Raw genomic sequence first — 14,436 nt, forward strand, 5'->3', positions numbered from 1 at the left:
AAAAGGTGGTAAGAATTACTTCATTAGATGGCAGATATATTGCTTACATGTGCATTTACATTCTGTGTGTAGTTTTGAGCAAAAGATAGTAAGAATAAACATACAAAGACAGCATTGTGAGTATGTTCTACAGCCCAGATCCAAATGTCTGTAAGTCTGTCTTCAGCTTGTATGGATTTTCCATAGTTCTTTAAAGTTTTGCAGCTCTACTGGGATGCTTGGGAGATGTAGTGGGAGAGTAAGGCTTCTGGGACTTGTCATTTGACTGGGTCTAATACATTGTCAGGCACTGAATATTAGAAGAGAGACCTAGAAATAGATGAGTTTTCATGCCAACCAGTTCACAGTAGTCCTCCTTGTTAATAAAGTTTTTTGTATGGCTTGAAAATTTTTCAGGACTTTCTTCTACTGTATGAGGGTTAGTAATAACCTTCCAATAAATTCCGTACGTCATTAGAGCTAGCTCTGTTTCCAAGTTTTACAAAAATGTCCCATGAAAGATTTTAAATATTTTTTTTCACCTTTATGGTGTATAAAAATTTCACTTCTGTCTTTATCTATTTACTTACTTATTTCCACTATCTCTAATTTAGATTTAGCAGAAGTATGAAGTCTAACATTTCTAGCTTTAATGAATAATATATGAACTTACTCTAGACATCTAGAAATTCTATATTAGAATCTTGTCTAAATCCATATTTGCTAAATGAAATATGGTAGTGTGGACTTCTGTTGAATTCTGTGAAGTTTTCTCACAATTTATTAAGTATCAGAATTAAATAAGTATGCACAGAATCCTAAACCATCTCTCAACAATGTAGCTATAAGTTTTTTTAGATTAACACTGTGTTGCTTTTCCATTTATTGCAGGAAATTAAATTTTGTTTTAATTTTGCAAGTCACTGCAACGACGTTTAACTGTATCACTATTTTGTTCATATTCGTCTCTGTGCTGCAGATCTTGTTTTTATTCTCTAGAACACTAATGCTCAGATACATGGAATAGCTCCCCCTTTTACACAATTCTTCATGAGATTTTAGTGCAGTTATTACTGGCTGTAAGATTTAGGGCTTCATGTTCCCAGAGCTCTAGAATTAGCTAGTCAATACCTGATATTCCACTAAGGTCTAACACTAGCATTATTCTTTCTTTGCAGTTAATTCATACAGCTCTAATCTCATGAGATTACTGAGGCTTTAAGTTTAAATTTTACAAAAAGAAGAAAATAAACGGCCCATTTAAACAGAAAGTTTCACACACTTGTGATTAGTCACATTTCAGAGTTTCTTTCTGCTTCAGAATATTCTATTTGTATGTGTTTCCTCAACCACTGCCATGTTATTCTTGGTTCACCTCATGGAGGCTTATGAGGTATTCCAGATGGGCCTAAAGAAATTGGGCAGCACAATAGAAAGGGAAAAAGAAAATTCAGATTTGGATTTAATATGGTGACAGTAATTATCTACATTTTTCAGATGTCCCAATGAGCTCTGAAGATAAACTTGTAGATCATAGCTCACACAAAAAATAAAGCCAAAAGAGATTCTTTTAAGATGATTATTGCTGGTTTTCTGATCACTGGCTTTTCTGTGCTTCCTCACAATTCAGCCACAAGGCAGCATCTTAAAGGTGTATTTTCTAAGCTAGGACTTGATTATCTTTGCTTTTATTTCACTGCCAAAAAGTTCCACTTTTAAATGCATGCCACAAACTCTATTTTTCACTTATGTCAAAGCATCTGTAAAAATAGGGACACGGATATTCTTTTTGCTACTCAGAATTTGTGTTCAAAGGGTTAACTTTGAATAACCATGCTTGCAGACTATGGGGCATGAGCCTTTCCTCTGGAACATAGGTTTCTTGCAACTTCTGGGATGCCGAACTAGACAGGGATGCCTTTTTATATGACATGGAAAATCCTACTTTACAGTTGCCTAAAGAGATATTCAAACTAAACCTCTGGACAGAAATGAATGTTCATTGTGTTGCAGTACATTGGATAAACAATATATAGCTTCAGTAGGATTAAATAAAGCAATACGTTCTTTTGGCCGTAATCAACTCTGCAGTGTTTGGCTGCCCTTCACTAAATACCAACGGTTTCTTATTTCTCCACAAGTAAAACTTACTTATGGAAAAAGAAAGGAAAAAAAATTACATAATTGGCAGCTTGCTACTAAATTCGGTGATGTTTGAGGATAGTTTCCATTTTTCAGAGTTTACAGAAATAGTTTTTGTACCTACAGCATGTTGGGGAATATGCTGCAAATTAAAGCAGTCTGTTTCTCTCTGCAATCTAACTGCATGGTGATCAACTGTGAACATAATTATCGTGTAGCCAAGTCCTGAATGAGGTGTGACGGATACACATTCAATCCTTCCAGGAAAGAGAGAGCTTATAGGGTTCTTCAGTAACATCTTTTGCTTTCATTGGTTTTTATGGGGGATAGCAAAAGAATTAGTTGATTAAAGATGTTTGTTAAGGCTTTGCTGAGAACAATGATATAATGTAAATTTTCAGGGCCATACTGAGGTGAACCATAGCACAGACATTTTTGCAAGAAGTCACAGACAAAGCTCATATGATCTCCAAGTCAAGAATTGAAGGATAGAGAGTATCAGAGAAAGTCTTCTTTTAATTCAGCTATGCAGGATAGGAAAGTTTAATTTGAACTGCTCATGAAACAGAATCCCTCTGAAGAGGAACTGGAGCCTCATAGATCACTACCAAGTAGAATAATCTTGCTAATAGCCCACAGATTTATGAACACAGTTCTTTTTTCAACGTTTGTTGCTAATCTTAACAGATAGCTCCATACATTTCCTGGAATACTGTGGATGGAAGTGCCACAGAGGGAAGAGGTAGAGTACACAAGATAATCAGACTTCAGTTTTGTGAGCACTCTTAGAGGGCTAGCATGTAGTGTCATTTCTAGTGAGAACCAAACCAAAACCCTCAAGATAAATAAGAGTCCAGAAAAATCAATTGTCAAGGATGTCACGTGGGAAAAGGGACCCATATCTGAGCTGATTTCTGGTTCTTCTTTCTGATGCCAGAGCAGTTACTTTTAAAGAATTCCTACCAGAGCTGTTCTACTTCGTATAAATATTAAATCCAAATTGAAACTGGTTTTAAAGCCTGGGATTAGGCTGCAGTCCCCTCTCTACGAGGTTCCTGGTATTGCTCAATGAATAATTTGCTATGTGCAATAGATGGAACAGCCTTTAGCAGCAAGGGTAGAATGGGCATTCCTGCCTGGTCTTAGAGGGATCCCCTGGGAGGTGAAGAGCCATATTCTAATGTTTGCTTGCATCAGGTAGGTTGGATGCATGACTCATATATCCCCAGCAAGTTTCCTAGTTTCTCAAAGTATGATTCATTGTATGCAATTTTAGCCATCTAAAAGCAGGGCATCTAGTCTGAATTGCTGACTACAGAGGAAACCTAGATGGCTAAATAAGAATAAATGCCTGACTTTGAGACAGTAAAAGTCAGGTGAGGTAAATCTTTCCCTATTCCCTAAGCTACTAGCTATTTTTGTGCCTTTTGACCAGAAATTCCATCCTAGATGTAAGAATGGTCCTCATCAAAATAAAAAAGTTTCCATGAAATGCTTCGTATTGAACAAATCAACATTTTCCAACTGGAAAAATATTGTGTTGAAATATTTCTGAATAGCTCCAATACTCTGAGGAGAGTTTCAGAGCTCAGAAATCTGGTAAGGGATAAAATGAACATTCAGGACCAGCAATAAGAAGTGTGGTAATGGTGGCTCAAAAAAGTCATGTAAATTAGCATAGGTACATCCAGAACATTGTACCAGTTACTGACAGAGCTCCTGATTTCTTCCCATGGTCTTCTTTTAGTTTCAGTCTCAGTAAACACTGGAGATTTCTAAGATTGTTTTTATTTCCTCATGAGGTCCAGAATGCCTCAGGGCTGATAATTTGCATGGTTCTTCATTATATGTAAAGAAGCATCCAGAGTATTCATGGACCTCTGTTATCTCTCGGGCATAGGGGAAAGTGTAGACAAGATCTTATGAATAGTCAATCTTCCCAAATGTAAACGAGTTGTCATGCAACCCCCTCATCAACTCCATATTACTGTTTTTTCAAATCAAGATGAGTCACAGACCCTTTCACCATCTCATAATCAACATAATGACTAGAGGGACATTGACCAAATTACAGTTAATAACAGATTTTACCTTTTGCCTTTGTACTAAATCTATAACAAACCAGCTGCAAAAGTTTGGTATCTTCCCATACCAATCGCTTGGATATTTTTTTTTCAACAAGCAGTTTGGAAGCATGAAGAATGTGGGAATAGGTCCAGAAGTATGAATCTTTGCCATCAATCTGGGTTTTGAAAGTGAAAAAATATGTTTGTGTTTGCTTTATCTGAATTGATGGGAGTACAAAGCGTAGCTATTCAAGCGCTTCATTCCTGTTACTGGAACATAATTACTTTCAGTCAGAGTCTGAAGTGCTCTTTCAGGAACTTACTTTGTCAACTATCTGTCAATATTTGTAAATGACTTGGAGATGAAAACTCTCTGAAAGATGGTAGGTATTGTTAAGCATTGCTGTGCATGTTTCTTACAGTGTCCAGGAGGAGCCTTCACACCTAATATGCGTACAACCAAAGAGTTCCCAGACGATGTTGTGACCTTCATCAGGAATCATCCTTTGATGTTTAATCCCATTTACCCAATACACAAGAGGCCATTAATCATCCGGATAGGAGCCGACTACAAGTATACAAAGATTGCTGTGGATCGAGTGAATGCTGCTGACGGAAGATATCACGTCTTGTTTCTTGGAACAGGTAAGACAAACTTAACAACAGTAATTTTCCTCCATTGTATTATAATTTGCAATCAACTCCAATCTGTACAACTTGTAGCTTTCCGAAATGTCTGTTCAAACATATTTACTACCTACAAAAACATCTGTAAAAATCCAAAAATTATGCTCTTTTTACTTTCTGTGCATTTTTTTGTTTCCTATTGAGGTTAATTATGTGCAAGAGATACAGTGTATTGATAGGAATTTTGAGACAGAAATCACCAGTAGTGTATATTGGATTTGATCTAAATTATAATACTTCTCTTGAATATGGTTTGTCTGCAACGTGTTTCCACATTAGAATTTGATGCTCTCTAACATAAGTAAAAATACCAAAATCTGACTTTGTATTGTTTTGTATACTTTCATCATCATTATTTAATATATGCTGTGTAAGCTACGTCTGAAGAAAAACACAATCTGATCAGGATGTTACAAAGGCAGAAATAACAACTCCATAAAAAAAGTAAAAATATGGAAATATTTAGCAAGAAAAAGAAACAAATGGTTGGAGTCCTAGAAGTAGTGGACACAGAGAATTTGACTCAAGTATTCTAAAAAAATTTCTGTTTAATATAACCTACATTTTGTTTTTAGTTACATCAAATTTGAATCTGGCGTTATGCTTCTGAAGTCTGCGGGGAGCAGGTCAAGTGATTCTCGTACTGATCAATTTTGATTTTTTAAAATGCTCTGATACGAATCACACTCTTCTGATTGAAGCAGGCAGGCAGAGTGGTATTCTGGCTAGACCTAGGATTCATTCACTTCTGAAACTCCCGCTGGCTTAACAGGGCATTATAGGTTGATAGGCACAAAGGCTAATCTTTTTTACTATAGATGGTTTCAAGTAGAACAAAGGAGAAGAACTGCAGGAGAACAAATATATCTCTGAACATCAGAAAATAATTACAGAGATGGCTTGCATTGCTTTTATGGTTCACATATTATTGGGGTCCTGGTTGTTTTCTGCTTGTAGAATAACTGTGTCTGCCAGCAAACTCACATGGGGCTGGGAATAACCATCCTGTTATAATAGATTTAGGAAGCTGGTGCTAAAAAATCTCTCAAGAATGCTGGGCTTCGATAGGGGCAGGATTAAAAGGAACTCTCTTCACTCTTCTTAGAAAAACCTCCCCAACTATCAAAATCAGCAGGGTGCCCTTGTGCCAAAGGAGGCCAACTGCATACTGTGCTGTATGAGCAGAACTGTATTCAGCCAGTGGGTTGCTGGAAGGGATTCATCCCCTGTATTCGGCTCCAGTCAGGAGTACTGTGTCCAGTTGTGGGCTCCTCACTAAGGAAAACATTGACCTACTTGATCAACAAGATCAGTTGAGGGACTGTAGCATATGATGTATGAGAAGAGGCTGAGACAACTGGCTTTATCCAGAGGAAGCTAAGGGGAGACCTCATTGCTGTTGACAGCTATCTAATGGGAGGGTACAACTATCTAATGGAAAAAAACAGAGCTTGACTCTTCTCAAGGTGCTTGGTGTCACGGCGAGAGAGACAATGGACACGAGTTGGAATGTGGGAAATTGCCATTAGATATAAGGGAAAAGGTTTTCACCATCGGTGTGATCACACGTTGGAACAAGGCCCCAGGATGAGAATTATCCATCTTTGGAGACTCAGATGATTCAAAACCCCACCTAACGTGGCCCCAAGCAATCTGCTCTAAATGGACCTGTTTTGAGTGGGGGACTAGAGCAGATGACTTCTAGAGGTCCCCTTCCAACCTACAAGACAAGCTTCTACTGTTCAGTGAAAGGAAATAGGAAGACAGAAACACTTTGTTCATGTTCTTGTGTCAAACATTTATCAAGTCACCATCTACTGTACTGTGAATACTTAGTACACTATAAGGCATAATCAGGGTAGAAGAAGCTCTGGGTAATTAATTACATTAGGAATTCCATCAGTTTTTGATCTGAGTATTTTTGTTGGCAGTTGGTAAATGAGTTTTAAGGTGTTCTTGAAGATCTCTTTGATCCTACTTGCAGAGTCTTTGGAAACTACCAAACTGAGCTAATTAGGACAGGGCTTTCTTCCTGAGGTGGGTCGTCTCCCCCCATCCCTCCACATGTAACCACATTTTCTTTCTAGTTTAATTAATGCAGCTACAGTTCCTGACTTTGGGACCCTTTAGGGAAATTTTCCTTCTTTCCTACAGAAGTGAAGAAAAGAGTCTTTGTACACCACGGTAGAAATATCAGAAGTGTTAATAGATATTGTCCCTACTACTGTTATACAACTCCACAAGAACTCTTAGTAAAAGAGAAGGTTTGGCTTTCTATTAGCTTTATTCCTTGCCAAATCACTATGTTTAGCCAGAGTAATAGCTTGGTAGGCTACTAGAGACCTTTCAAAGGAACATTTTAGGCATTTTTTTACATAGTGGCGCCATTGTTTTAAAAGGCTCTATAAACTTCTAACCTTAATTGGAGGAAAATTCTACTGAAGATTAGTGGAAAAGATACCACATATAAGTTTCCAACCAATACAGAATTCTAAACGTAGCGATGGTAGTTAATACTGGAAATGTACTGAAAATCTGAAATGTGCATGAAAATGCACAATACTGATATTTGGCATTTATGTCATTCTGCAAGAGATAACTACGATTAATTTCATTTTATACTTTGATTATCTTCTGACTGTTTTTAGGTGATCAGTGTGGCCTCACACATACACCTGTGATTTGTTAAAAGCATTAATATATCTCAGCTTGTTCTTACGTTTTGTTAATCCTCTTCTGTGTATCAGCACAGGGTCCATTATGAGACAAATACGTAAACTGCAGCTTTTGACACTTCACATTCATTGCTTTATCTTCTGCATTACACTGGAGACAGGATCATTTTCTGCTTTCTAGTTAGTTGGAGGAGAGGCATTATTCTTCCTGAGCAGGGCACAGTGACACTCTGAGACATCAATAGCTTCCAAAGGCTTCCTCAGAAGATATTGGTGCAATGCAAGTTACCTCATTTCTCAGCCCTTTCGAATAAAAGTGATCAAGTTTCAGCCACTGAGAGGAGAAACTCGTTTGCTTTATGCTCTGCTTTCTGTGAGACTCAGGAGGACTCGATAGAGATATTAACTGTCAAAGGGAATGCAGAGGGGATTTGCTTTGGTGTCAGTTCGTCCCGGCAAATGCAAAAACCACATTGTATAGGAGAATTTCATGTGATAATTTCCTTGGGAGCCTGGAGCCCCACAGCCGGAGACAATGGGACTTGACACCTGGTGACAATTACACTCAGCTCGGATGATGAGTTACTGCTGCTGAACTGAGATGTTGCCAGCCATGTCTGTCACTGTCAGTGACCTGTCTCATGCTTGAAATCGGAGTGTTTTATGTCTTGCCAGATGCAGAGCACACAAAATGTTTAGCTTTTCCTCTCTTCCTCCTCTGTAGCCTCAGTAATAAATCAGTTCCTGAATGCAAGTGAAGAATAACAGAAGTATAAAGCTCCAAGAACCCCAGTGGTTTTCATCATGTAGCCATGGCATAGGAAGATATAGACGGCTGTGTCATATTTTCACGTTGGTGTGAACTAAATGTAATGTTACCTTTGCACCCCCAGACAAAAGTGCTGAGCTCACAGGGACTGGTCCATGCCTAGTTAATACGTTGCTTTTCTCCCTCACTTGCCTACATAGCTAGCAAAATAAATCCCAGGGACAGACATTGTTCTCAGAGCATTCCAGGCATTTTCAGATTATAATCTCCTGTTTTCTCTATGCTTTTCAACCTGAGGACTCCCAAAGCACTTAGCAAAAACTTGCTAGTTTTGTTGAGTCCACCAAAAGGGATCTTTTCACTCACCCTCTGAAATGAGCTGATTTAGAGTACGGACGAAGTCTTTAATGGTAGAGAGCAGTGCTACAAGAGAAGAGTACTGTATACCTTGTCTTCCCAAACAGAAACCCAAAGCATAATTAATTTGGGTAGAATGTAATCACTTATTTGCATATTTGACAAGGGAGATGCTGATGATTTTTTTTTGCTGTGTAATGCAATGAGTAATAACATATTCAGGAATTTGGGGTTAGAATTCTACTTGGATTATCCAATTTCTCTGGTAGGCCAAAACTCTGTCCTGAAGTTTCTGATTCACTACACTTACTTAAATCTCATTTCAGTTATATCTAAAGAACTCAAGCTTTCAACATTTTCCATTTATCCTTTGGTAGATTGTTTTCCATCTGAGTTTTAAGAACAGCAGTAAAACAGCATGAGAACATTTTCTTGAGATTAATATTTATTTTTTAAGCATGCCACCTACTGCTTGCAGCACGAAAGCCTTTGGTCAAAGTACATGCAGATTGCACAACCAAAAGATTATGCATGGGGTTTTTTATTGCTCTTGGTGTTATGAAAATATTTAATTGTCTGGGTCAAACTTGGGTACATTAAACAGCCACAGGCACCAATAGGATTTTTTTCAGCTCTTTGGTATCAAGATAGGATATGTTTTTGTGTAGAGAGGTCTGAGTTCCTGTCACGAAAAGGCACTTCAGACTTCAGTGTGTCTTATTCAGATGATTAATGTGGGCCACATGCATCTGATGTGGCATGAGGCTGATCGATGTTTTTTATTATCTGTTCTTCTCTGATGCAACACTTGTTTTCAAAGTCTGGATGCAGTAAGTGCCTTCAGAGCAGAAGGTTGTAATACTAGTTTTCATGGTGTTACATGATGGCTGTCTTTCTGGAAAACTAACCCTTGCTGACAACGGTAGCCTCCAGTAACACAACAGCCAAAATCATATAATGAGCTACAGATCCTAATGGAGAGAGATAATCTGGTCACAAGAGCAAGCTTGCCTCCCACGGACTCGCTGGCTTCAGCTTTGTGTCTGTGAGCTTGGGAAGATGATGTTGCACAACAGTGGCACAACGGGGAGCAGACAGTTTCCTTCTCCCTCTTGGCCATACTGTCCAAATCATTCAAAACCTTTCATTGACCAACTCATCCAAAGCTTTTTCACAGCCTTTTAAGAAGATATGTAAGTTAAGAGGGTGTTCCTCCACCTGTTTCATTTTCCCTGTTCAGTGTTCAAACAAGATCACAGTGTGTCCCAGAAGACTGACCAAGCTGGGACTATGTGAATGTTTTGCGTTCAAGTGTGAGCTCATTAGACATTTGTATCTGTCTTTTTGTTCTTTGATGAAGCTTGAAATGACTTTACAAAGTTTCACAGCAATACTAAGAGCTGGAAGAAAATTACACCCATTTAAGCAGAGTGGTTGGTGGGAGCCTTGACTTACAGCAGACACCTAAAGACAGCAGGTAGCATGGGGACCTGGCTCTCAGCCACCATCTGCCACCATCTCAGGTCCCTGCTGAAACTCAACATTTTCTCAGACAGATTTTGAGCATTCTGCAAACTTTGAAGAGGAGAAGGTTCCAGGGACACCATATTGCAGCCATTCAGTATTTAAAGGGGGCTGATAAGAAAGATGGGGACAGACTTTTTAGGAGGGCCTGTTGCAATAGGACAAGGGGTAATGGTTTTAAACTAAAAAGGGGCAGATTTAGACTAGATCTAGGGCAGAAATTTTTCACAATGAGGGTGGTGAAACACTGGCCCAGGTTGCCCAGAGAGGTGGGTAGATGCCACATCCCTGGAAGCATTCCAGGTCAAGTTGGACAGGGCTTTGAGCAACGTGATCTAGTTGTAGGTGTCCCTGCTCATTGCAGGGGCCTTGGACTAGATGACCTTTAAAGATCCCTTCCAACCCAAAGATTATGTTTCTATGATTCTATGATTCTTTGCCTTCTTTGGTCTTTGTTATTTGTTTATATGAGATTCAACTCAGATTAGAGATCAAAAATAATTAAACTGCCATCAGGATGACAGGTACAGCAAGGAGAAAAGTTTTTAGAGGGTCTCCAGCAATGTCTGACACATCAGGGAGGGGGATTACTGCAGGAGGCCTCTCTGTGAAGCTCCTGGCAGGATAGCAGTTGTTGTTCATTGCAGTCATTTTTTATGATGTGGAAAAGTCAGGGGTTTTATTTGCTGTTCAATTTGTGCATGTGATGTGGCTCGGGGTGGATGGGTCTTGACTCTGAGGCTCACAATATCGATAACTGCAGTGTGCACTTAGGGCCAGGGAAATAAAAGCTAGTAGAAATTCGGAGAATGAGATTTAAACTCAGACCTGCAGATTCAGTTTCTAGAATACTAGTTTCAGTCAAACACCTGTGTATTTTTCATTACTATTCATTTAGGTTTGCCTTTTCCATTGCCCATGGTCAGCCCGGAATTAGTGTAGTCAGGCATAGTCCAACTGGTATCAATGAAGCTCAGTTGATTAATACCAGTCCAGAATCATGCCCTGCATTTCAAGGAAGTTTGGTTGGTTGGTTATTATTATGGCTATGATTATGATTATTATTATTTATTTGTCTCTCCTTCCTTGGACCATTTATTAGACTGCCATCCTTCTCCATTTACTTCCCCCGCTGCATATTCTCTACAACATTTTTTAGCCTATAGCATGTTAGCACTTTCTTCCCTTGCTGTTCCCTCTTTCTTGGTCGTCTCAGAGGGAACATGATCTCAGTAACATTGTCTCCCACGTCAAGCTGGGAGACTGCAGTTGTTCGAGCAGGTTTGAAACAGAAAACCAGTCATTATGAATCGCCCTTGTGCTCTTGCTGTCAGCTTGAGGGAGATTCCTTCTTGTTTGCCCTTGACTCACAGGCTGCTGGGCTGATGTGAGGCTGCAAACAGCTCCTGGTGAAAAGTCAGGGAAATGGGGAGCACAAATCTGCCTCTTCACTTCATACATTCTAGTGGTGGACTGATATTCTGGAGACACAATAGCTTTTTTCAAGACTATGTGAAATCATAACAATGGATAACTGTTTTCAAGTGGTTTTGTGGAAGTAACAAGTAAACAGAGAAGGAAATCATCCTGTTCATTGTTATGATTTTTACAGAACTAGCTTATAAGTTCATACGTTGACCTAAATGTGAAAAAATTGTACTTGTATTTGTTTGGTGATCTTTTATGCCTGGTTCACAGCACAAAACATTATCTATTGCGAAATACACTGGGAAACAGCTCAGGCACAGCAACTTTGCATGTATCTCCTGCAGTGCACACTGCTGCATCCTTTCCAACCTTCCTTCTGACCCAGGGAATTTAGTTTCCTGCCTTGCCATTAAAGGAAATAAGCAAAACTCAGATGTACCATAAGCTTTCTGACAAGAACGTGTATAAGTGACTTGATTTGTCAGCTACTGTGCTCATAGTGTAGACTTCATTGCTACTGAAAAAGGGATAAGAAGTGTTTTCTGGGCACAAATATTTGCTTTTCATCTATTAAGGAACAGGCTGCGAAACAGTAGAAAAACTGTCTTTAGAAGGGGTGAAGGGCTATAGCCTACAAGCCATGTATTGTTGGAAGTACGTATTCTATAGGTACAGACTATTGGAATTCCTTGCTTTTAAGAAATTTCATTTAGTGTATATGCTTACAATGTTGTACTAAGCTAATTCCTTTAAAACAATGGAACATTCCTTTCTGCAATGATCTCTCCCTCATGGTACAATACTGAGTTAAAGTGAATGGTAAGATACTGAGTCAAAGGGAATGAATACCAAGGTAAACAGTCCTTATCTCTGTGTATTTTGCTGGGGTGTGACAAAAAGGCAGATAGGAACCTAGTTTTCAAATAAGAAAGGTTATTAGGACACAAGGACTTGGCGTCAGGCATTATCAGTATTTTCTGTGCCAATGCCCAGGATTAAATCTCCCCTCAGGTTCTGATTTCAGTTTGGGGCAATGTTTGAGGACCAAAGACAAGTTAGGAATTTTAAATGTGTGGCATGTGCTAATGGATCACTGAAATAAACCGGTTCTTCAGAGGCTCAGCAGCCTCACATTCCTTTGCAGGTAAGGTCACTGTCAACACGCTTAGTGCCCTGTATGTCAGGGTTACAGGTAGTTGACACTTTCCAGGCAGCTGAAAAATACCACTAAAGGCTGCAACTCCTTCCTGCACTTCTGATACAGTATTTTGTATGGTATAGTCTAATGTTAGAGAGAGGACATTGATAAAAGGATGCAAAGAGGCAGAGGTACATTGGGCTTCAGCTGTGTATATTTGTGAGTGGGTTATTTCCTTTAGTAGGAGCAGAAATACACACACACGCACACACGCACACGAACACGCACATGCTTCTCCTTAGCTCCAACGAGGGATGCATCTGCAGCAGTTTAAAGCTTCGGTGAGTCCTGGCAGTTAGTAAATCTCTCTCAGGTTCTCATAGCTTTGCTAATACTGGCACCCAGTCTAGACCACAGCTGTGCTATCACAAGATTTAGTTTCAGTAAAGTTTCTTCGGAAGGAACTGGTTTATCGTGCCATTGTATAATGAGAATAAATGTTCTCCATAGAAAATTCTCATGAAAAATTCATGCCTAATGTGCCCTGAACATGTACAATTGATAGCTACACATTTTTAAGCATTGTCAGCTTTGAATTTCTCTTTTCCTTTTTTTCCTAAGTGACAAAATACTGCAATGTTCTCACTGTGTGTGGTCAGGTCATTACATATCAATAATGTGGCTTTAAACCTTTTTTTTTTTTAAATAAAATATATTATTATTTGCTGGCTTCCTCTAGGGAAATAATGAGATGTAAATTATTTACTGTAACCAACTTGCCCTCCAGCTCCAGCTATGGAATTTAGTCACAGACCTTAAAAGCAAAAGCAACATTGCTATTTTTTAGTTTACGTTGTCTACATCATGAATTGCCAAACAGGAAGCTGAGATTTCCTTTCCTCAGTCACAAATTCATAAAAAATCATGTAGATACTTACCTATATTGTGCTGTACTAATGCTTTACTAACTGCACAAGTCTATATTGCTCATAAAACTTTTGAAGGCAGAACTGAATCTATACCATGTGGTCTCATTCCTCAGAATCAATATTGAGCAAATAAATTTATTCTACTCAGACTAATTTCCAAGCCTTTCAGGCAAGAGAAATTCTGTGTGCTGTGCTTTTTCCAAGTAAATATACCCCATGTTTGTCCTTGTGATTCTCCCCCAGTCTGCCTTTTCTGCCACATCAGAAATACTTCAGTGACTGTCTCAGCTTTTAAGAGCGTCCACAGATGGACCTCTTCATGTCATATGTTCTTTCCACATAACAATTTTGGAAAACTAATCACAAATATCCCCTTGGTCTCACTTATCACATCTACCCTGCAAAAACACTGCCATTGCCCCATCCTTCTTACTTCTTTGACTTGCATGGATTTGGGAGGCTTGGAACGGTATTTTGAGAGGGCAGCCATGATACAGTAGCTACAGTATCTTCATCTTGCTTTTCATTTTTTCCATATGGACCAAAAAATTAACTCCTACCAATATCTAGCAGACTTGATTATTGTTTGACTCTCCTGAGAAAAAAGCTTTCATCTTACTTTGTTTAGATGTAGATAGAGTTATTCTCTGGAAGGTTTACCTTTCATGTCATCAGCTGTTTATATTGCTCTGTTTTTGCTCTAAGATCATTAAGATAGATACTGCCTCTGTCTCTGTGTCTG

The 14,436-nt window shown here is 38.8% G+C and overlaps 1 protein-coding gene across 1 annotated transcript in view; it reads left to right on the top strand.

Moving 5' to 3' along the window:
• The window catches only part of SEMA3C (sema domain, immunoglobulin domain (Ig), short basic domain, secreted, (semaphorin) 3C), a 51,750-nt gene that overhangs the window by 24,434 nt on the left and 12,880 nt on the right, over positions 1 to 14,436 (top strand). The window contains exon 10 of the mRNA XM_010283616.1: positions 4,610 to 4,832. Within this exon, the coding sequence (XP_010281918.1) occupies positions 4,610 to 4,832 (223 nt within the window). The remainder of the gene's footprint in view (positions 1 to 4,609; positions 4,833 to 14,436) is intronic.

Source organism: Phaethon lepturus, unplaced genomic scaffold (genome assembly GCF_000687285.1).
Source record: "Phaethon lepturus isolate BGI_N335 unplaced genomic scaffold, ASM68728v1 scaffold5883, whole genome shotgun sequence".
Lineage (NCBI taxonomy): Eukaryota > Metazoa > Chordata > Aves > Phaethontiformes > Phaethontidae > Phaethon > Phaethon lepturus.